At 34.0% G+C, this 23,524-nt stretch overlaps 1 protein-coding gene across 1 annotated transcript in view; it reads right to left on the minus strand.

Annotated features, from left to right (window-relative positions):
- Positions 1-23,524, minus strand: part of LOC119610506 — a 93,504-nt gene that overhangs the window by 42,082 nt on the left and 27,898 nt on the right. The window contains exon 2 of the mRNA XM_037965756.1: positions 14,373-14,818. Coding sequence (XP_037821684.1) covers positions 14,373-14,818 — 446 coding nt within the window. The remainder of the gene's footprint in view (positions 1-14,372; positions 14,819-23,524) is intronic.

A 23,524-nucleotide genomic window follows, 5' to 3' on the forward strand; every position in this document is an offset into this window, starting at 1 on the left:
AACAGCATGGAAACTACGGTGGCGGTAGCAAAATTAGTGGCGGCGGCGGCAGAAATGGTGGTGGTGGTAATGCTAATTGTGCTGATATTAAACCCTATTACATTCAATTGTAAAGTTGCTGAAGATGAAGGTAGTGAAGCCAAGGTTACAATGTCAGATACATTTATTTTGGATTCTGGAGCATCAAATCATATGGTGAATGAGAGGTGGTTTAAACATATGAATTATGTACGGAATTTATAGCAGCCATCCAAAATAGATATTGCAAAAAAATTTGCAAGACCAGAGGAAATTTGTTGCTGAATACCGAAAGCGGGCCAATATATTTAACAGACGTTTTAATGGTGCCAGGTTTGGAAAAAAATTAATTTCAATAAAAGAAATAACTGAAAAGAAATATACAGTAAATTTTTCCGGTAATAATGTTAGATTATAAACGAGGAAGGTGGACATATTTTCAAAATAAAATTTTCCAATACTTTTGAAATTGAAGCTACACCAGGCAAAGAACATCTACATCGAAAATTTGGGCATACCTGTCATTATAAGAACGACAGTGTTTGTGAAATTTGTTTAAAGACTAAAATGACAAAAACTAATGGAACCAGAAAAAAAGCAATACGTTGTGGACAAAAAGTTCATAGTGATTTAGTCCGACCCGTAAACTGTTTAAGCCTGGATAATAAAACATATTTTGTCACGTTCATCGACGATTTTTCACATTATGCTGTTATTTATATTTTACATAGCAAGTCTGAGGTTTTTGCAGTGTTTAGAGACTATGCATAGCAAGTCTGAGGTTTTTGCAGAATTTAGAGATTATGAAGTTTTACCACCATCGAGGTACCGAATATAAAAGCAACGAATTTTCCAGTTATTGCTCAAAAAGTGGTATAGTTACTGAAACAACGATACGTTATTCATCACAGCTTAATGGAGTCGCTGAAAGGTTCAATAGAACTGTGGCTAATAATGCCAGATGTGGTTTATAAGATTCTAATTTACCAAAGTATTTGTGGAGTGAAGCAATTCAACATGCTACTTATGTCATAAATAGGCGTCAAACAACAGCAGTAGAGAAAAATAAAATGCCAGCAGAATTATGGTATGCAGAAAAACCTGATTTAATAAGATACATCTAAATATTCCTAAACAAATCCAAAAAGGTAAATTTAAGGCTCGATCCGAAAAAATTAAAATGGTTGGTTACACAGTGAACGGTTCTAGATTTTATGATGAGAAAAATAAAAAGGTTATAAGTAGTCGAGATGTAAAATTCATGAATTATGAAACATTTAAAATGCCACACTTTGAAGTGGATGAAAATAAAGAAAATAACAACAATGAAAATGTGGGAGATACAGACAAATTTGTTGCCGAATATAATGTGGATGAAGATATCGTTGAAGTAACTGATTAGCCTAGAATTACGCGATCGAGAACAAGACCAAAATATCTAGAAGATTATGAAGTATACGATGCTACAACCTGCGATTACTTAACATCGTCTGATATTCCAAATTCGTTTGAAGCAGCTTACCAAAACTCAGAATGAAAAGAATCAATAGATGAAGAGGTGGCAATGATGAACAAAATGAAAACGTGGACGGTTGTTGAAGATGAAGGCCAGAAAATAATTGATGCAATTTGGATTTTTAACATAAAAAGAGGTAGTGATGGCAGTATTCGTAAAAAAGCAAGATTAGTTGCTCGTGGCTGTAAGCAGGATCTTGCTTAGGGTTGCCAGCCTGGCTGGACTTGGCTGGATTGTCCAGCTTTTTTGATGCTTGTCCAGTTTCAAGCTAAAATTTAATTTGTCCAGCTAAATAAAATATTTTTAGTACACTGCAATAATTTTTATGTTATCTTTGTCAAATCATGTTAGCCAACATTGATTGTACATTTGTTATACAACTAAGTTATGATTTCCCTCTTCTATCATCATGTTTCAACACTTGAACAGCTGATGTCCTAATAAATATTAGGTCTGTTCGCGTACTCGATAATTTGTAACAATTTGCAACAATTGTTATTGGATTCCGTTCACGTACTTTCGAAAACTTGCAACGAGAGAGTAAGAGAGCGGTAAAAATTACAGTTCGTTGATAGAGAATTTTTGATTTCAAAAATTTGGTAAATTTTAAATTTTTTGAAAGAAATATATAAATTAATAAAACACGAATAATTAAAAATTATTTGTAATTAGAATTCTTTTAATTTTATTTATCATAAATTAATTTTTAAAAGAGTTTATTTGTCATGAAAAATCATAACAAATATTGTCAATGCGATTTTGTGTAAATTTTTATTTTAATAATATGTTTGTATCATGAAGTTTTAAAACAATAATATATTTTTAATGATACTACATGTTTTGTTAACTTTAAATATCCATTTATTTATAGGAAAAATCAAAGTTTCAATTATTTGTTTTTTAGTGTTCTGTTAGCGATTGAGATTTCAGCAAAAGGGCATTACCAATCTTATAAACAAAAAATTGGTTTTCGCGTATTTTTTTGGATATTTTTTTGATTGAGAGTAAATTAAAAATTACTCTCTATCATAAAGTTTCTGTATATTTCTTACAGGAAAGTACGCGAAAAGACCTATTATTGCGAGCGATAGTCAATTTCTTTACGTACAGCTTACGTACTTATGATTTTTTAAAAAACTAAGTTAACGAAGTGATCGGGGAAAACTAAAAATATATTCGTACTGTGTGGACTATAACAAAACGGAATTGGTATATGAGAACCCCTGCATTTTTTTGGTATATCACTGTGAAATTATTTACACAAAACCAAAATTAGCATTTTCTCAGTATTTTTTTATGTCCAGCTTTTTTTGTTTTGTCCAGCTTTTTAAAGCCCAATGTCCAGCTTTTTGCGAATCGGAATCTGGCAACCCTAATCTTGATTCTTTTTGTTTCGTATATGCACCAGTAGCTAATACTATAAAGGTACGTACGTACATTCATATCAATGAGGATGTTTTATATTAATGCCTCCTCCATTTGAAGGTAGGTAAATTATGTACATTAAATAGGTCAATTTATGGCCTGAAACAAATCGCTTTCTGCTGGAATAATGAATTTAATACAAAGATCTTGGAATATAGATTTATAAGAACAGAAAATAATTATTGCTTGTATAAAAAGAACAACAACTCTATGTTGATGACATTCTTATAACCGGAAATGATAAAAATGAAATTAAAAACCTAATATATTATTTGGAACAACAGTTTGAAATAAAACATTTAGGTGAACTTAAACTAAAAATCCTTCGCCTGGGTAACAATCTTGTAGCGATGCGAGGGCTTACGTACACTCTGTGGTCAGGGCATTCTAAGTTTATTGGTCATGTCGCTTTATTATCATGACATAGATGATACGTGATTGCCCATTGCAGGTTCGCTCTTGGTTGATAAGAGTTTTACTATTAGGGTATTACGTTATATAAGCATTTTTAAGGTCAAGGTGGTTGGAAGCAGTGCCGAGAGCCTGAAGGGCTAATTAGTGCATAAAAAAATTAGCTGTTAACAGCTCCATTCAGCGTCAGGGTACAGCGCTGTTGTAAGATAGTTGCGGATGCCCTTACTGCGTGGATGGTCCGTCCGAGATCAAAATTGAATCTTTAAATAAAAACAAGGTAGTAGGAGTAGCGGACAGAAATGATGAACTTAGTGACGAAATGGTAGTAGGGGTAGACACAGATGATAGAGCTCAAGAGAGCAAAACAGATATCATGGAAGAACTACTGTGAATCTGTTGGCAACGTAAATGAGATGTCTAGGTTTCATAGAATTTTAGCCAAAGACCCCAAGGCCTTAGGTTACATTCAACGCGAAGACAACTCATGGATGGAGTCCAGATCAGAGACACTCTCTTTGCTTATGGAAACTCACTTCCCAGGTTGTGCCGACATAGATGATAGATGATAGAGCTCAAGAGAGCAAAACAGATATCATGGAAGAACTACTGTGAATCTGTTGGCAACGTAAATGAGATGTCTAGGTTTCATAGAATTTTAGCCAAAGACCCCAAGGCCTTGGATACTGACGTATCCAACATGGATTCTGGCACAGGTGCCGGGGTTTATTTGGTAGATGACAACATAAAAGTGTCCTACAGACTTCTGGATGAATGTAGCGTCTTTCAAGCGGAGATCCTGACTATATGGAAATCCGTGGACATTATTAAGACACACATTACTAGGGGGTCGGAAGTGACGATTTATGTTAATAGTCAGGCAGCTCTTAAAGCTTTACCCCCTTATTCACAAACAAAATTTTTATTTTATAAACGGTTTATAAATTAGATTTTGTATGACAATTTTGTTTTATAAACCTTTTATAAAATAAAAATGTTGTTTGTGAATAAGGGGGTTACAGTGTAAAACGTTACATTCTAGCATGGTAAATAGCTGCAAAAGGCACCTGGAAGGATTAATCAGGTTATACACATTAAGGCTGTGTTGGATACCGGAACACTGTGACGTACAGGGTAATGAGATTGCAGAGGAATTGGCTCGACAGGGCTCCGTTTTGGAGCTCGATAGTAGGGTCGGTTCGGTAAAACCCCCCATTTGTCATTATTATAGGCTAATCTGCGAATGTTTCAGAAACTCCTCCAACTGGATTGTAGGGTTTCTAGGACGCTATGTCCGAAGTTAAATCCAAAAGCAACCGAATGCTATTAGGAATGGACAGGAGGAGTATAAGGATTTTAGTAGGGGTAATGGGGTCGGTAACACACAGGATTTTTGCAGGTTGTGTGAGGAAGAAGAGGAACTGGAGACAGTAGGGCATATTTTTTGCCACTGTCCCAGAATACAGAGTCTGAGACTGAAATGGCTAGGTAAAGGATTCCACGACAAAATAGGAGATGTAGCAGGGTGCAACCTATGCGACATTATGGGTTTCATCAGGGGAATATTTTGGATTTTTACATAACAGACAATTAGGGATTTCTCTACCATGACCACTCTCTTTCTTAGTTCTCTTTTTGGAGGGAAACTCTCACTCTTCTCATCTCTCTCGTTTCTTCTTTCTTCTTTATATTTCTCCTTGTTCTTTATTAAAGGGATTCACAATGGACCTTTGGGTCTCCGAGTGGATGTATACATTGGTATACAACTATTTTAAACTAAACTAAAATACAAATAACTTGGAATACAAATAACTAAAGTCGAGGATCAAAGAATAAAATTAGCACAACTCGATAATATTATTAATATATTAAAATGTTTCTGTTTTGAAAATCCTAACTTTAAAAATACTCCTATTGAAAAGAATTGGAACATTGGAAATGAACAAAATTAATATTTAGAATGGAATCAACAAAAATATCGCCAAGCTATTGGCAGCCTACTATATGTAAGTATTTGGACGCGACCTGATGTAGCTTACGCAGTAAATACTTTGAGTAGATTCCAAGAAAACTTCACTGGTGTTCATATAAATGTTGTAAAGAGAATATTACGTTACATTAATTGTACTGAAGAATATAGATTAAATAGAATATATGAGCAAAATCAAAAATTTTTAAGAATTGGATAAATTTTTTTTGTAAAATTGTTTTTTTCTAACAAGAACTATATTTAGTGGTTGAATTGTATAATGATTACACATGATAAATATGAAAACGTTAATTACTTACAATGATGCGCGCAAAAGTTATAGCGGTTTAAAATAATATAATTTAAAAAATTAAAAATACGGGTATTAGTTTTTTGCAATTTCTTTCCAAACTCAAAATTCTGCAAATTAAAAAAACTATAAAAATTGTCCTAAAATACGAGATGATTTTCAATGCATTGCAAAATTAACCAAGCTATTATCTCAGTTGGTTTGAAAAATATAGGCATTTGAAGTAGCTTTCTCGCATATTTTTATATCGAATCAAAGTACATGTCAATACTTTTTATAGCCTTCGTGAGAAGGGTATATCGTCATATGAAATCCAAAAAGCCCTAAGTTACATTGAACAAATTTTTCAGGAGAAACAAAAAACCGTCTAAAATGATAAATAAACCAAAAATGTTCAACATTTTCTCAAGTTAAGCTTATTTCTTATTGACAAATTATTATTTGAAGAAAAATTTGCGGTTTTTGTTTTACTTACGGAGATATGAAACTTACGCCCTTGAGAATTTTTTCTGAAACCAAAAGGGCGTAAGTTACATTAAAATGGCAAGTTTTAACATTTTCAACTAAATTCAAATCGGTTTTTGTTGGTTAAATAGGCTGAAACATAGAAGACATAAGGCTTCTTTGTTTTCATAAAGATTTTCGGAAATTGGAATTTTTCTTTGAAAAAATTCTAAAACTGTTAAAAAATTCTCTAAATTACAAGGATTTGCTAAAAGTGTCATTTTTGTTTTATTTGATGCCAACTTATAACATTTCACAGTTTCGAAGTTAAAAATTCAAAAGAATTTTAAAATTTTCATGAATGTTAATGTAATTTTAGAACAAAACCTTTAAGGATTTCTTTATTAGAGACGTTGATTTTAATTTTAGGAGTGTAAAAATTTGCAGGAACATGTATTTTGATACGGAGCATCATAATCAATCAAAAAGTCGATTTTGATTTTTTTGTAACTTAGGGCTTTTTGGATTTCATATGACGATATATAAGTTTGTCATTCCGTTTGTAATTTCCAAAATATAATTTTCCGACCCTATTAAGTATATATGTATATTCTGAATCCTTATAGATAGCGGAATCGATTAAAAGACAATTTTGTTTCATGCTTTGATAAATAAGCAACGACAACAACACTGCTTATTCATTACGTTGTGTATTTTGTTTTTGTTTTTTTTAGTATTTCGTTTGGAAATGTATCAAAACATTTACTTATTTTAAAAGGTTAATATTTTAATTCGGTTTCATCGATTCTTAAAAATTTTTGATTTAGCTCATAAATATATGTATGTATGTGGATATACTTCGATGTGTTACAAACGGAATGACAAAACAATCCTTATTTTTTTTGGAGGTGGGTATAAAAATACAAAAATGTGCTGAAAAAGTGGGGAGAAACTAAAAAAGTCTAGTTCATTTTGACAAGGTGTCACAAAAAGTGGCAAAGCACTTGAAAAAGGATCAAATTGCGACTTTAGTCTCACAATGGTAACGCTGGTGAGACTATCAAAAGCTAGTCAAAAGTAGTCAATGGATAGTTTATTCCAAATGGGTTCTTGGGAGTCAGTCACATTACTAGTTCTTTTACTAGTTACCTTACTAGCTATGGACGTATCCTAAGAGAGTTGCAAGTATCAACAAATAGCTAGTCCCATGGACAGGTATTGCAGTACCTACCCAGTAAAAATTGGAGCTTACATGCAAGCAGGTTTGTAAGGGAACGAAGCTATTTTCTCCCTTACAAACCTGCTTCGATAAGGCATGATTTTTATATAGCGAATTCCCACTAGTAAGCTTAAATATAATTTAAATACTTCACTTACAATCTGCTTCTCTGTAAGGGATAGTAGTAAGCTTTTAATTTTTTTCAGCTTACATTATAAAATTACTCCTATCATTGGTATTCCCTTATTTCCTGCTTATCAGTAAGGCTTAATAGTAAGCGAATACAGATGCAGTTACTTCCCTTTTTAGCTTCCTAAAGTCGAAAAATTTTTTACTGGGTAACCGGTACACTTAAAATTTTTTTCCATTGTACCTTAGAATGTAGATATTTTACACAACTATTGGAAACACAATTGTTATTTTCGACTAAAGTTTAACCAGCTGGTTGTACCATATTTGAAACAAAAGTTGTATACTTATGTCAAAAATAGTATATGTATGGTCTTTTTAATATATACCGTAAATAAAGAATATTCCATATGCAAAAAATTTCTCTACATTAAACAAATATATATTATTACAACTAAAAATTTTAAAATATGCGTACAATTGGTGAATTTGCTATAAATACACCATTTATTATCATGAAGAAGTCATTATAACACAACTATAATTTATACAGTAATACAAAATTAATATTATATTAATCAAAATGCTTCGATATTTAGAGAAAAGTAAAGGCAAGTATATATTGAAAGTACATAATTAGAATAATGATGAATAACACCATTGAAATCGTGATTATTTTAGAAAACAGGACAGATGAGGAAGATGCTGGTACTTCAAAAAAACTGTCATCAGTAAATATTTTAAATAGAAACAGTAAAAAATGTTTAATAAATCAATTAGGTGGACAACAAGAAACTGAAGGAAGACTGGATAGATTCTAATATGAAATGCTGGGCAGAAACGCTTAAAGGAAAAACAGATTTGTTAGGACATGCACAGACAAACAAACATGTAGCAGCTTCTAATGTTATTTCAATGAAAATAAATACTCTACAAAAAAGGCTGAAATAAAAAGGCTTTACTTATTGTAGAGCACAACCTCCATTTATGGTTGCAGACCATTTGATAAACGTAAGTATGTCAAAGCTCATTTTCTGACTCGGATATTGCCACAAATATGTGTATAGGACGCACAAAAGCTAACGCCGTTGGAATAAAACAATATTTAACTGTTTGTGAGCATTTATGCGTGGATGAATCCACTGATTTATCTAATACTAAATCTTTATGTTTGGCTGTTCGAGTGTGCTCAGATTTTAAGATCCAAGATTTATTCTTTGGATTGCTTAAAGTTCAGGAGTGCGACGCTAAAAGTTTGTATAAATTAATTGTAGATCATTTTAATGAAAACAACATAAACAACAAGATGAATATGGTAGGATATGCTGCTGATGGCGCTGCTGTTATGACTGGCAAAAATAATTCAGTTGCAAAGCTGTTAAAAAATGATATACCCGATTTGTTTATAATGAAATGTGTTTGTACTCACTTGCTTTATGTTTATCTTACGCTTCTCTGCAGCTTCCTTGAAGTAGAAACCCTGATTAGAAACATTTATAATTACGTAAAATAGCCCAAAAACATTCGAACAATTACTAGAAATTAAACCTAAATAAACATTTCATCCTAGCCAAACCAGATGGTTATCCCTTAGAAGCAGTGGTGGTAAGAATTTTAAATTTGTATGAACCATTAAAAATTTATTTTTCATTCGCTGCTAATGTTGATAACATTGATACTGCAAAAAATATAATCATATATATAAATCAGTCAAGAGCAGAATTGCGATTCGAATGCTCGCGTGTATCCCAGCAGTTCGGCAGAAAGTCAATGCATACGTAAATGACAGTCATTTACACTAATGTGTAAACACATTGTTGACACTAATTTCTATATATTGGGTTATTCGTCACCAACGTACTCTTCGTTAGGGTTCTATAGTTGAAACGAAAAGCCGACTTTTCGACTTTTTTCATTTAGTTAAAAGTCGACTTTCCGACTTCTCGACTTTTTGCATTTTATGAACAGTCGATTTTTCGACTTATCGACTTTCAGACTTTTAGACTTTTATTAACAAAGTCGACTTTTCGACTTTTTTCACAGACCATAGTCGAGTTATCGACTTTTTTGGAACAAAATAGTCGACTTCGACTTTTCGACAAAAAGTCGATTGTTCGATTATTTGAAAGTCGATTTATAGAACCCTACTCTTCGTTAACGAGAGTGAAGACTTGGGTTGCCAGATTCCGATTCGCAAAAAGCTGGACATTGGGTTTTAAAAAGCTGGACATAAAAAAATACTGAGAAAATGTTAATTTTGGTTTTGTGTTTTGTGTAAATAATTTTACAGTGATACACCAAAAAAATGCAGGGGTTCTCATAAACCAATTCAGTTTTTTTAAAGTCCATATAGTACGAATATATTTTTAGTTTTCCCCGGTCACTTCGTTAACTTAGTTTTTAAGAGCAAAATATGTGAAAAAGCGTTACTTTTGAATTTTAAAAATTATAAGTACGTAAGCTGTACGTAAAGAAATTGTCTATCGCTCGCAATAATATTTAATACGACATTAGCTGTTCAAGTGTTGAGACATAATGTCAGTGATGATAGAAGAGGGAAATCATAACTTAGTTGTATAACAAATGTACAATCAGGGTTCTATTTAGCTGGACAAATTAAATTTTAGCTTGAAACTGGACAAGCATCAAAAAGCTGGACAATCCAGCCAAGTCCTGCCAGGCTGGCAACCCTAGTGAAGACAGTCGTCACTTTAATGTACCCTAGGTAAACGAGTGAGGGGACACTTAAAAATTGTTTTTTTCCATTATACTTCAGAATGTAGATATTTTACACATCTATTGGAGACACAATTGTTATTTTCTACTAAAGTCTAACCAGCTGGTTGTACCCTATTTTAAGTTTTTGGTCATTCATCACGAATGTACTCTTCTTAATCGAGTGCGAAGACAATCGCCACTTTACTGTACTCAAGTAAGCAAGAGAGTGTCAGTCGTCACTTAACTGTCACCCGAGTAAACAAGAGAGGGGACTCTTAAAAAAAAACTTAAGAAAAAAATGATAAAAAAAATGTTTTTTAATTTTATTAAAAAAATAGTAAAATTTAAATAAGATATATTTACAATTTGGAAGAGTGAATTCATTTAAGATGAGTTAAAACAAAATACTTTAGCAGAGATTACGGAAAAATAATCATTCCTTAATATAACAAATTCCATTCTTTCAGAGTCATTTATGCGTAATAAGGAATTTCAAAGTTTAAAAGTCCGATTTTAGTGAAGATACAAATGAGCAGCAATATTAAAAATATTTATTTCAATATCTGTTTAATTTAGAAATAAAAGTATTTTTTGGAAGTTTTTTAATTTTTCATAAGTTTTTATACCCACATCGAAATATTGGTCATAGACCAATGGTCCCTTATTAAATTCTAAAACGATCTAGCCATGTCCGAGTCCGACAGGAACGAGATATAGGATTGAAATTTTCCACAAATATTCTCTATAGGTAAGGTTTGTTTGGTATTGAAAATGGGTCCACGTTTTCGGATAGCCCCCATACAAGTGGACCACTGAAAAACCGCTTTAATGGGCATATCTGTTTCAAAAGTACAAGTATATAAAATTCGACATAAATAAGTTTCATATGATCCAAAATCTCAATACCAAATTTTGTGAGGATCGGTTCATAATTGACCCTACCCCCCATATAAGGCCCTCTTCATAAAATTACTTTAACGCTCATTACTGACTTAAAAATACGAGTATAGTGATGAAATTCGACACACATAAGTTTCAATATAACTAAAATCTCTCTATCAAGTTTTATGTGGATCGGTCCATAGTTAACCCTACCCCCATATAAGGTCCCCTTCAAAAATTAGTTTAACGCTCATTACTGGCTTAAAAATATTAGTATAACAATGAAATTTGACATAAAAAAGGCTCAAGTGACCCCCTGAAAAACAGCTTTAATGGGCATATCTGTTTCAAAAGTACGAGTATATAAAATTCGACATAAATAAATTTCATATGATCCAAAACCTCTCTACCAAATTTTATGAGGATCGGTCCATAATTGACCCTACCCCCCATATAAGGTCCCCTTTAGAATATGACTTTAACGCTCATTACTGGCTTAAAAATACGAGTATAGTGATGAAATTCGACACACATAAGTTTCAATGAAGCCATAATCTCTCTATCAAACTTTATGTGCATCGGTCCATAATTGACCCTACTCCCTATATAAGGTGCCCTTCAAAAAATTACTTAAACGATCATTACTGGCTTAAAAATACAGAATACAGAAAAGCGATGAAATTCGACACACATATTTTTTATACGAGTTAAAATCTCTCTACCAAATGTATTGAGGATCGGTCCATAAGAAAACAAGTAAGAGTGCTATATTCGGCTGTGCCGAATCTTATATACCCTTCACCATAGTGTATTTAATATCAATTTCATAAAATTTATATTTATTTCATTTTCCCGACTATATCACTATTATAGCAATAGCAAAACAAAATGAACAACAACAGCGCTAAACGAAATAACCACACAAAAAACAAAATACACAAGGCAGTAAAACCAACAGCATCCAAACATACGAAACTGAATACATTAAGAAACAAAAACAATATACACAACGCTATGAAACCAACAGACATCCAAACATACGAAACTGAATGCACCAAGAAACAAAAACAATATACAGAAGGCAATGAAACAAACACACAGGCATCCAAACATACGAAACGAAATTCTCAAAAAAAACAAAAACAAAATACACAACGCAATGAAACCAACAGGCATCCAAACATACGAAACTGAATACACCAAGAAACAAAAACAATATACACAAGGCAATGAAACACACAGCCATCCAAACATATGAAACGAAATACTCAATGAATAAGCAGTGTTGTTGTTGTTGCTTATTTCAAAGCATGAAAAAAATTTTCTTTTTTATGAAATTTTCAGAGATTGTCTCGGATTTTTGCTCATATCTCCGGTATTAATGGACCGATTGTGCTGATTTTAAATAGCGATCTTCTCGAAAGCATGTCTAACAGAATTATTGAAGATTCGGATCTCGTCGACATCTGGAGACCTCTAAAAACTGATTTCAACAAACACACAGACGGACAGACAGACGGACATAGCTTAATCAACTCCGCTACCTATAAGGCTCCAGAATATATATACTTTATGGAGTTATAGAAATTACAAACGGAATGACAAACTTATATATACCCTTCTCACGAAGGTGAAGGGTATAACAAGTAAGAAAGTATAGTCGGGGGTCAACGACCATATGATACCCTACACCAGTTATGAATATTAAATGTGATTTATTTTTCATAATAATTCATTGTTCCGATACATTTAAGCAATTTATGGATGAAAAACTAATTTTCTGAAAGAGGCGTTATATGAGGGCTAGGGGCAAATATGGACTAAGCCCGATAAAGTTTTGTGAATATATTTATATTTACATAATATTTTATTGTGCTGAATTTCATCCCGATATTTGTGCTTATAAGTTAATTTTGGACATTGAAGTAATTTTCGGAAGGGGACTTTGTATGGGAGCTAGGGTCAAATGAGGCCCGATCTTTATGACATTTGGCAAGGTCATCAAGGCTCGTATAAAACTTAGTTGTACCGCTTTTTATCGATATACAGGTATATTTAACATAATTATGAGCTCAGAAGCCCTATTCGGGGGGTTCTGTTGTATTGGGGTTAGGTGAAATAATGGACCGATTTTAACCATTTTCAATAGGCTTCGTCCTTGGTCCAAAAAAGGGTGTGTTCCAAATGTCATCCAATTATCTTGAAAATTGCGACCTGTACCTTGCGCACAAGGTTTACATGGACAGCCAGCCAGCCAGACGGACGGACATAGCTAAATCGACTCAGAAAACGATTCTAAGCCGATTGGTATACTTTAAGGTATGTATAGGACGAATATTTTTGTATGTTACAAACATAAGCACAAACCCAATATACCCTCCCCACTAAATTGGTGTAGGGTATAATTACTTTAACTATCTTTGCTGACTTAAAAATAAGTGAACAGTTATGAAATTTTTAATAAGAAACATTTATAGGAACGTAAATCTTTCTATCGAATATCATGCGAAAATGTCGGAAAGTGATATTCGATGTAAAGATGTTTTCTATGAACCTAAATTGGTGTAAAAAATTTTATGAAAAACGGTCAATTATTAACCCTATCTCTCATATAAGGTCTTCTTCAGTTAATTTGATGAGTAATATCACCATGATGTTTATAGGTGAGCATTCCTTTTAAGGCATACGGTTAAATGGTGGGTATATGAGATTCGGCACAGCCGAATATAACACTCTCACTTGTCAGATTTTTACTTCGACGGACCGGTTATATAACCCTACTGCAATACCTGTCCATTGGACAAGCTACTTGGGGACACTTGACTTTCCCCTAGGACACGTCAATAGCTAGTAAAGTAACTAGTAAAAGAGCTAGTAATGTGACTGACTCCCAAGAACCCATTTGGAGATTACCATCCGTTGACTACTTTTGACTACCTCTTGACAGTCTCATATTAGACTGTAGAGTGACGATTGACTTCCTCGTAGGACAAGCCCATGTTAAAATGGTTGGTCACCTGGGTAGTCGGGTGGCTAGGTGCCACCATATGTGGTATGTCAAGTAGTTAGTTCGGGACTGTCCCATCGAACTGCTGGGTCTACTTGAATTCAGATCTCTGCTGTTTAAGTCACACAATTATATACTTGATAGAGTGTGTTGCCCAAGCCTAGTGTTAACGCAAAAAATACAAATCATACGATTTTTATTGTCTTTTTAAAAACACGGATTGAATTTCAATAGATTTAGCATACGTAAAGTCACATAGTCTAAAGACACTTTAATCTATAAGTGGATTTAATCTATTTGTTTAAATAAAAATTTTCTAATTACCTTGTATTGTTGTTGCTATTTGTACCTTTAATGGATTGCGAATCAGCTACAACGATATGATTTGCTTTAAATTTACTGTATATGTTATTTTCATCAGCACCATTTTTAAATTGTGTCACTGGTAGGGGTTCATTTTTAGGGTGCTCAATTTTTTTCGTGTAATCATCTTCTATGACAGATACGTGAGATCCTAAGGAGTTATTCTCATCGTCTTTCTCAAATTTTACATATTTATTTAACAGTATTTTGTGAAATACGTTTTCATCGTGCTGTGTCTGCTTAACTCCAAATTCAAAAAGGTTTTCAAATTTATTGTATTCATATTTAGGAATAACTGTTAATTTATTTGTATACATTTTATCATAAGTATTTCCAATTTCGTTGTGTGATACATGTACAACAGTTGAAGCTAAGCCACTTACGAAAAGTAATGCAAATATTTGGATCTGAAATAAGTAATTTGATTAAGCTAAACAAGTTTTTTTAAAATTTATTTCTAGGACAAGCTTTTAAGTCTTTAAAAAATGTTAAAACAAAAAATAGTCTGAAAATTTTTGACTACGTGCACATTGGTTTAAAATTCGATTTTTCTGGCCAAAATGTAATTTTTTAATACTTTTTTTTCGCAAATTTTTTATGACATCGATATAAAAAACATTTGTAATTATTAAAAAATTAAATTTTCAAAAGGTGGTGAAACATTGAACTTTTTAGTATTGTTAAAAAATCTAGTGCATTTATTGTAACTTAAGTATGTAATTAAATGATTCTGTAGCTTACAAATAAAAAGATTTGAACAAAGTTTTTTATGAATTGTAAAGCTTATGGTATACATTTATTAAATGTAATATAATAAATTTCAAATAATAAACAGATATAGAAAAAAGGATCTTTTCTGATACATATTGGAATATTTATTTTTCGATAAATTTGAACTTTAAAAAAAAATTTCCAAATTTGTCCAGCGAAAAAACAAAATTCAAAAATAAAACGTAATCTGTTGAATCAGAATGTGATATTTTTTTCTGCAGTAACACAACCTTTGCCTCAAAAATTTTGATTTTGTTCAATTTTAGCAGTAAAAACATTAAGGAGAAGAATGAGGCTATTATTTTGTACATAGACCTATCTATATCCATAGATTAGAACAAGTTCTATACAAACATATAAATATTTATATGTATTTATTATTCAAATTGTAATAAAGGCGAAATAATTTTATTTTAGATCAAAATTATTTTTTAAATATTTTAAAGTTACGTAACTTTCTCACAAAAATTTGGCTATATATAATTTTTTATATTTCGAACGCATACTATAACTTATGAACAAGTAAAGATTTTTTTAGCAATTCTTTTTTTTGAAGACTAATAAATGTTTAATTTATTTAAAATAGGATATTTCACAAAAATCGGGAAAGGTTGACACCCGCATTTACAAAAAATCGCAATATGTATATGTGAAAAAAAAAAATAAGATTTTGATACGCAAATATATCGAAAACCACAAGAGTTAAATAAACACTATAAAACACATTTTTTTTGTAGGCCTCTAATAATAGATTTTATATATTAAACAATTTCTTTAATCGGAATAAAAACGAACTTTGGAGAGGTTTTCAATTTTACATATATTAAAGTGCCCTATTTTGGAGCTGTGAATCGGCCCCTGTAGGACATTTAAATGAAATTTCATCAAATTGACACTATATAACATTGTTTATTAATAATAAAATAAAATTCACCATAAAATTACTATTTCCATAAAAAAATAATTTTGATGTAAAGATTTGGTCTTTGAAAAAATTTGTTATCTGAGCTCGTTGGCTTTACGCTCAGTGTACGCGTCTTAATACCTTCAAAAAACATAAAATCTTTGGCTCTTTATAAAGTTTTAATGTCGGTTTTTTGAAGGTACAAAGTCTAGTATAGTGCCCAAATGAGAACGCACTTGTAGTAAAAAAAACACACAACCTTTCGTTTCAATATCATACCTTATTCTAAATGCTTCTTAAAAACTAAGAAACAATCAATCCCATCTTAAAGCTAGGTCATGAAAATGAAAAGGATATATGGGGAATTTAGTTTCAAGTGACCCAACTTTTAAAATGGATGAAATTTGCACCAAGGTTAGAATTTTGGATACTAAACTTGGTGACTACCCTTCACGAAGGGTAGTCATCTTGTCCCGATGTGAAGGCTTAAGTGCGATGGATCTCATGGGCCATGCTGACGGAGACAGCTTTGCTTGAGCTGGCTGCCTCCTAGGGTTCACCCTTGCCAGACGGGTCATGAGACGAGCACGAAACTATGAACTACCCCTCCCACCTAACAGATGTCTGTTTCCCACATTGGGCGGTCTGTTAGAAACGATCTGTTGATTTGCTTCTCCTGTCACTGAGACAGGGCAATCAACAGAAAGTCCGTTCTGAATCCTTTGGATTCACGCACTTAAGTGTGCAAGTCCTGAAATCCATCAAGCGTCTGTTCCAGATTGGACGGTTTGATGGTCTGTCCGCTCCCAGTGGGACGGCAGTTTTTAGTCCTGGCAGTAGGCCAAAAATGCAACAACCCCCTCCCCCAAGAATGTCAGAGAAGAAAGTATGCCCCTCGTATCCGGTCCGGGGCTTGATAATATCCGGAGACCCTATTCCCACAGCGGCGATACCGGGCTGTGGTGAATCGAATGCGACTGGCGTCCGGACTAGTCAGGTGGTAGCACCAGGCTTGACTACTCCGCGAGGGCTCCGATCCTCCAGCTGAGGCAGAAGTGGTTAGACCTGCTGCCGAGGCGCCTAAACGGCAACGATCTGAGGAGGAGACCCTTTCTTCTATGCCGAACGACCAGCCGACTAAACGTCAAAAACAGGCGCAAACCATCGTCATCAGTGAAGTTGCTAGAAACCCAATGGTAAGGGCTATTGTTGACCGAAGCAACAGCGACGGAGCCATCTCCCAGGAAAAATGGGGGGACCATACGTCAGAAGATGCTAGGCGTGTACTGGAAGATCCTAAAGGAGAATCCAGGACCCGCCCCCAAAACAATGACGACATTTTCGCATGAAATTCGATAGAAAGATTTACGTTCCTATAAATGTTTCTTATTAAAAATTTCAGTACCTTGGGGAGGTGTGGCCAGGTGCAAGGTTGGACGTGATCCCGGTAAGCGAAATTCCTGGCAGACCGAGATCAATTGCCACCATCCCATCTGAGCCACATGACCCGGCGGAAATTCTGGCGTTCCTCAAAAGCGGAAATCCTCATTTACCTACCTATGATTATGAAGGTGGTGAAGGTTTCCGCCCCGATGGGAACCGTCAGAAAGGCGACTGTTGTCCTTAACAAGGAAACTTTGGCGCCATTGCGTGAATGCGGAGGTAAAGTTTACTATGGTTTTGATAGTATCTCCCTACGCATTTATCGCAGTGACGCCAAACGCCTGAGGACGTCGACGTCACTGAACCGTGGACCCACCACGGTAAAATCCTTGGACTATCTCTCAGAGGTTACAAACTTCTGTATTCAAATCCTGCAGGTAATATTAAAAATATTAGAGCCTGTATTCTGGCCAAAAACCACTTAGATATCTTCATCTTATCTGATTACAGTGAGGAGGATACGGTAGCGGCGGCACTTAAGACCGGAAACTCCACCATCTGGCTCCTTAGCTGCTATATGGCGCATGACCATGGTGACCAACCACCAAATGACCTGGTCAGAGACTTAATGCGCGAAGCAAATAGGCGTCACGTTCCTGCGATAATTGGCACTGATGCAAATGCTCACCACAATGTCTGGCGCAGTTCAGGCGTCAACAGTAGAGGTGAGTGTTTACTTGACTTTTTATTAGAATTTAATATGTCAGTCGTTAACAGAGGTTCAGAACCTACTTTTGTTGTGTCAAACAGAAAAAAAGTTCTGGATATTACAGCTATTAGTACAAACTACATAGAACTGATCAAAGAGTGGAATGTTTCCAATGACTGCTCCTTCTCTGATCACCGCTACCTGGACTTCGACATAGTGGTCCAGGTAAAAGTTTCAAAACCCTTTCTAAATAGAAGGAAAACAAATTGGGAGAAGCACAAAGCTTCTCTGAGTACTATTCTTCCCTCTGCTCCGACGGTAGAGAGTAGAAGGGATATTGATTTGGCTGCAAATTGGATTGCTAGTTCTCTGAGCGTCGCCACGAAGAGAGCGTGCAAACTATCCAGTGGCCTAAAAAAGGACAAACCACCGTGGTGGAGTCCTGACATAGCGAGCATAAGAAGGACATGCCGCCGGTCCTTTAACGAGGCTAAGAGATCAGGTAACTGGTCCCTTTATAAGGCAAACGTTAATAAATTTAAAAATTTGGTTCGGAACGCGAAACGGAATTCGTGGAGGGTTTTCTGTAGCAATATTGAAAGCTCTTCCGAAACCAGTCGTCTCCGTAAAATTGTATTAAAGTCCCCTTCTACTCCTAGCTATATACAGAAAATGGATGTGAGCTGGACTTCAGGTAGTCAGGAGACCTTAGAGCTTCTCCTTAATACTCACTTTCCCGGTTGTATCTCAATAAGTGATTTGACTAGTTTCTCTCCAACCTCAATGCGCACTGTAACACACGTGCCTATTGAAGATGACATTATCCGATGGGCACTTAAAAGCTTTAATCCTTACAAAGCGCCCGGCCCTGATGGTATTATTCCTGCAGATCTTCAACACAATATAGATCTTGTAGTTCCTTGGCTGCGGAACTTATGCACAGCCTGTCTCTCTTGGTCATACATTCCTATTCAATGGACCAAGTGCAATGTGATTTTTATTCCCAAGGGGGATAAAACTTCACACACTAAGGCAAAAGATTACAGACCAATATGCATCATTTATGCGGAAAACATTGGAAAGGATAATCGATATTCACATAAGGACTTCGATAGACAAATCCTTTCTCTCTTCCTCTCAACATGCATATACGAAGGGCAAATCTGTTGAGACGGCTCTTCATACACTCGTTGGTCATATTGGAAAATCCATGGGGTATGGAAATTACCCACTGGTTGCCTTTCTTGATGTAGAAGGCGCTTTCAATAACGTCAAACCTGCTTCTATCTGCCAATCTCTATCTCGGGCTGGGCTTGGTAAGTCAGTTGTGGGCTTTGTCGAGAATCTTCTCTCAAATAGGATCATTGAATCCTCCCTAGGAGATACAGTAATCTCTAGAAAAGCTTTAAGAGGTACTCCACAAGGGGGAGTACTATCACCACTCTTATGGAACATGGCCATAAATGATATTCTATGCACTATGCTTAGCAGACTAGCACTATGCTTAGCAGACTGGATATAGATCAGTTCTGCGGTATACCACTACTTGCAATAAAGAGGTAGATCGCTGAAAACTGCCTCTGCATTGCTCGCGACAAATGGTCGCTTGAACACACATGCTCAATATGTAGAGTACTGTGGCCACAAATGGATCCACACAGGTGTAAATATCTTCTTGGTCTCCAAAGACCGCAGTTAAGTAGGCTGATATCGATTATCACTGGCCACTGTAAATTTGGTAACCATGCTAGACGCATTGGTCTCCCGTTCAACGATTACTGTAGGAGTTGTCAAAACGGGGATGAAGAAGAGACTATTACTCATCTTCTCTGCGATTGTCCTGTTTTGGCGGAGGCCTGTTTTCGGACGCTTGGATCGACCTATTTTAATGATCTATCCGAATTGTCAAATATTCAATTAGAACGTTTTCTAGAGTTCATTAATTTGTCAAAATGGGTGTGAATCCTATTACTCACACTATTAGTCCACGGCAGCTGCCCTGGCTTTCTTATTTCTCATCCTCTCCTTCTCTTTGCTACTGTCTCTGTTCTTCTACTCTACCCTATCTCTCCTTCTCTTTTCTTTTTTTTTTTCTTACAGGTATTTTTTTTACAAAGGGATCAACATGGACCCAAGTAAAGCCGAAACCGGCTACCTGTGAAACCTAACCTAACCTAGTATTTTGGATAGTAGACCAGACACAAATTTTCTATCGGCCAAGAAATGGTGGACTTAGAGGTTGGACACTTTGATCAAATGAGTGTAAGGCAATATTCTAAGCTTTTTTTTAGCAAAAAAAAAAAAATACAACAAAAACGTCCATCTTAAAAATTTGGGGAAAATTAAAAAAAAATCTTATTCTTAAGTTAAAATTTTTTTGATAGCTATTTTTTGGAGGACCACTTGTATGGGGGCTATGCGAAAACGTGGACCGATATTGCCCATTTTCAATACCAAAAAAACTTATCTTATATATAACTATTAAAATATTTTTTAATATAACCAAACCAAAGTGATTTGTGATTTATTTTTGTTTTTCTAATTGTGTATTTACAATTGCGATTTAATGTTTTGCTTTTAAACATAAAAATCATGCAGACCTTTTCAAAAATGTTTACAAAATAAAAATCAATTTCAGCGAGTTATTTTGTTATTCTTTTCGGTTTCTCTCAACCACTTATCAAAAAAAAAAAAAAAAAATAAAACATAAAGGTTTCTCTCAGTGATAAACTGCAAAAACACTATTATAAATGGTGATCACAGCAATTAACCTTATAAAAACAACCCGTTATTTTCAGTCTCTGCTTTTTTATACCCAACATCAAAAAGGATGGGGAGTATATTGATTTTGTCATTACATTTGTAACACATCGAAATATTGGTCATAGACCCACAAAAGTATATATATTCTGGTCCTTATTAAATTCTAAGACAATCTAGCCATGTCTGTCCGTCCGTCTGTCTGTTGAAAGCACGCGAAAAAGGTAGAGAGCTGAAATTTTCCACAAATATTCCGTACAGGTTTGGTATTGAAAATCGGCAATATCGGTCTACGTTTATGGATAGCCCCCATACAAGTGGACCCCCGGAAAACAGCATTAACTGGCATTACTGTTTTAAAAATACAAGTATAGCTATGAAAAAATCACTCCCTACCCCCATATATGGTCCCCTACTGAAATTTATTAAGCCCTCATTAAAGGCCCTCTTTCAAATATTACCCTGATGTTCATATTGACATCGATATATGATGATAAAATATAACACTCTTACTTGTTTTATTATCCATTTCTAAAAGGGAAATTTTTTAAATATACACTGCATACTTATACTAGTAATTAAAATTTTTCTTACTGGACTGTTTATGTAAGGCCACCAGATTTTGGAAATGAAAATAGATGACATTTTTTTAATTAATTTTTTTACCTAGCAAAAATAGGTATTTTTATATTTTTTTCTCAAATTTCATCCAAATCGGAAGACATTGATTTTAAAAATTGGGTCACTTGACACGAAATTGTCCACATATACAAATATGTATGTATATAAACTTACATTTAGAGTGACATACAAATAAAGTAGTTTCCCGGTTTAACGAAATATATAATGTCAGGCACATTCGAATAAACGAAAACTTTTTTAAACCCAATAACAATAACTTTTCTATGATTTAAAGGTATTGAAGCATTTTGACTTTTATGAATACGATTTTTGTGAATTTTGCCTGAAATTGATTGATAAACTTAAAATAATTTAAATGTTGACAATGTAATAACCCTGTACTTATAATAAGTTCATAATAAGAAAATAAGTGTTAGCATTTATTAGGTCTGTTCGCGTACTTTCCAGTAAAAAATATCCAGTAACTTTATGATAGAGTGTAATTTTTAATTCTCAATCAAAGAAATATCCAAAAAAGTACGCGAACGCAAATTTGTAAAAAAATTGCAAGTTTTTGTTTATAAACAGAGATTAGTAATGCCCTTTTGCTGAAATCTCAATCGCTAACAAAACACCAGTTAGTTAGTTAGTTTGAAAGGAGGATGTATATTCATCAAATCCAAAGAAATACACCTAGGCCTAGGAAATAGGTTTTAAAAACGCTAGATTGACAATATTTGTTATGATTTTTCACAAACAAACTAGGGTTCTATAAATCGACTTTCGAATAATCGAACAATCGACTTTTTGTCGAAAAAAGTCGAAGTCGACTATTTTGTTCCAAAAAAGTCGATAACTCGACTATCGTCGAGTCGAAAATAGTCAAAAAGTCGTAAAAAATCGTAAAGTCGAAAAGTCGGAAAGTCGGAAAAAGTCGAAAAGTCGGAAAAAGTCGAAAGAGTCGAAAAAAGTCGAAAAGTCGAAAAAAGTCGAAAAGTCGAAAAAAGTCGGAAAAAGTCGAAAAGTCGGAAAAAGTCGACCATTTATAAAATACTAAAGTCGAAAAGTCTAAAAGTCGACTTTTAAATAAATGAAAAAGGTCGAAAAGTCGAAAAAATCGACTTTTCATAAAATGGAAAAAGTCGAAAGGTCGAAAAGTCGACTTTTAACTAAATGCAAAAAGTCGAAAAGTCGACTTTTCGTTTCAACTATAGAACCCTAAAACAAACTCTTTTTGAAACTAATTTATGATAAATAAAATTATAATAAATCTATGTTCATGATCACTCTAGTTTAAACCTTTAGCAGTGAAACAAGTGTGAATTCAGTTTAAAAAGTAAAAACAAAGAATTTATAAATTAATATTAAACAAAAGGAAACAAACAAAACTATTGAACTCAATCAACAAGAAAACAAGACCCAAATTTGAAAACAGCGACTCAAATAAAGAAGACCAAACAACAACGAGTAAGTACAAAAAATCAAATACAATAAAGAGAAACACAAACCCTTTAGTGTGTGGGTTCGCTCTTAAGGTGAAAGTACACAACACGCGTTGTACACAGCGCGTTATAGGCTTCTGTCAAAAAGTTGAAATAGTGTATTTTCATTTAACAAGTTACACACTGCAGTTTGTAACGCGTCTGTCACGAAAAGTTCAGCAACTTCCAACTTTCCAACGCGTCGGCAGCTAATCAGGGTTGTATTTTGTTTTGTGTAGATTAATAATAAACTAAAATGAAATAAATTTCACCAACAATGAAAGAAAAATATTAAACAAGTAAGAATGCTATATTCGGCTGTGCCGAATTTTATATACCCACCATCAAACCGTATGCCGTAAAAAGAATGCTCCCCTAAAAACATCAGGGTGATATTAAGCATCAAATTTACTGAGGAGGGCCTTATATGAGAGGTAGGGTAAATTATTGACCGTTTTTCATACATTTTTTTAGACCGATTTTG

The sequence above is a fragment of the Lucilia sericata genome, unplaced genomic scaffold (genome assembly GCF_015586225.1).
Source record: "Lucilia sericata isolate MDLA Ls3-8-SP2 unplaced genomic scaffold, ASM1558622v1 Contig000028F_arrow, whole genome shotgun sequence".
In the NCBI taxonomy this organism is placed as follows: domain Eukaryota; kingdom Metazoa; phylum Arthropoda; class Insecta; order Diptera; family Calliphoridae; genus Lucilia; species Lucilia sericata.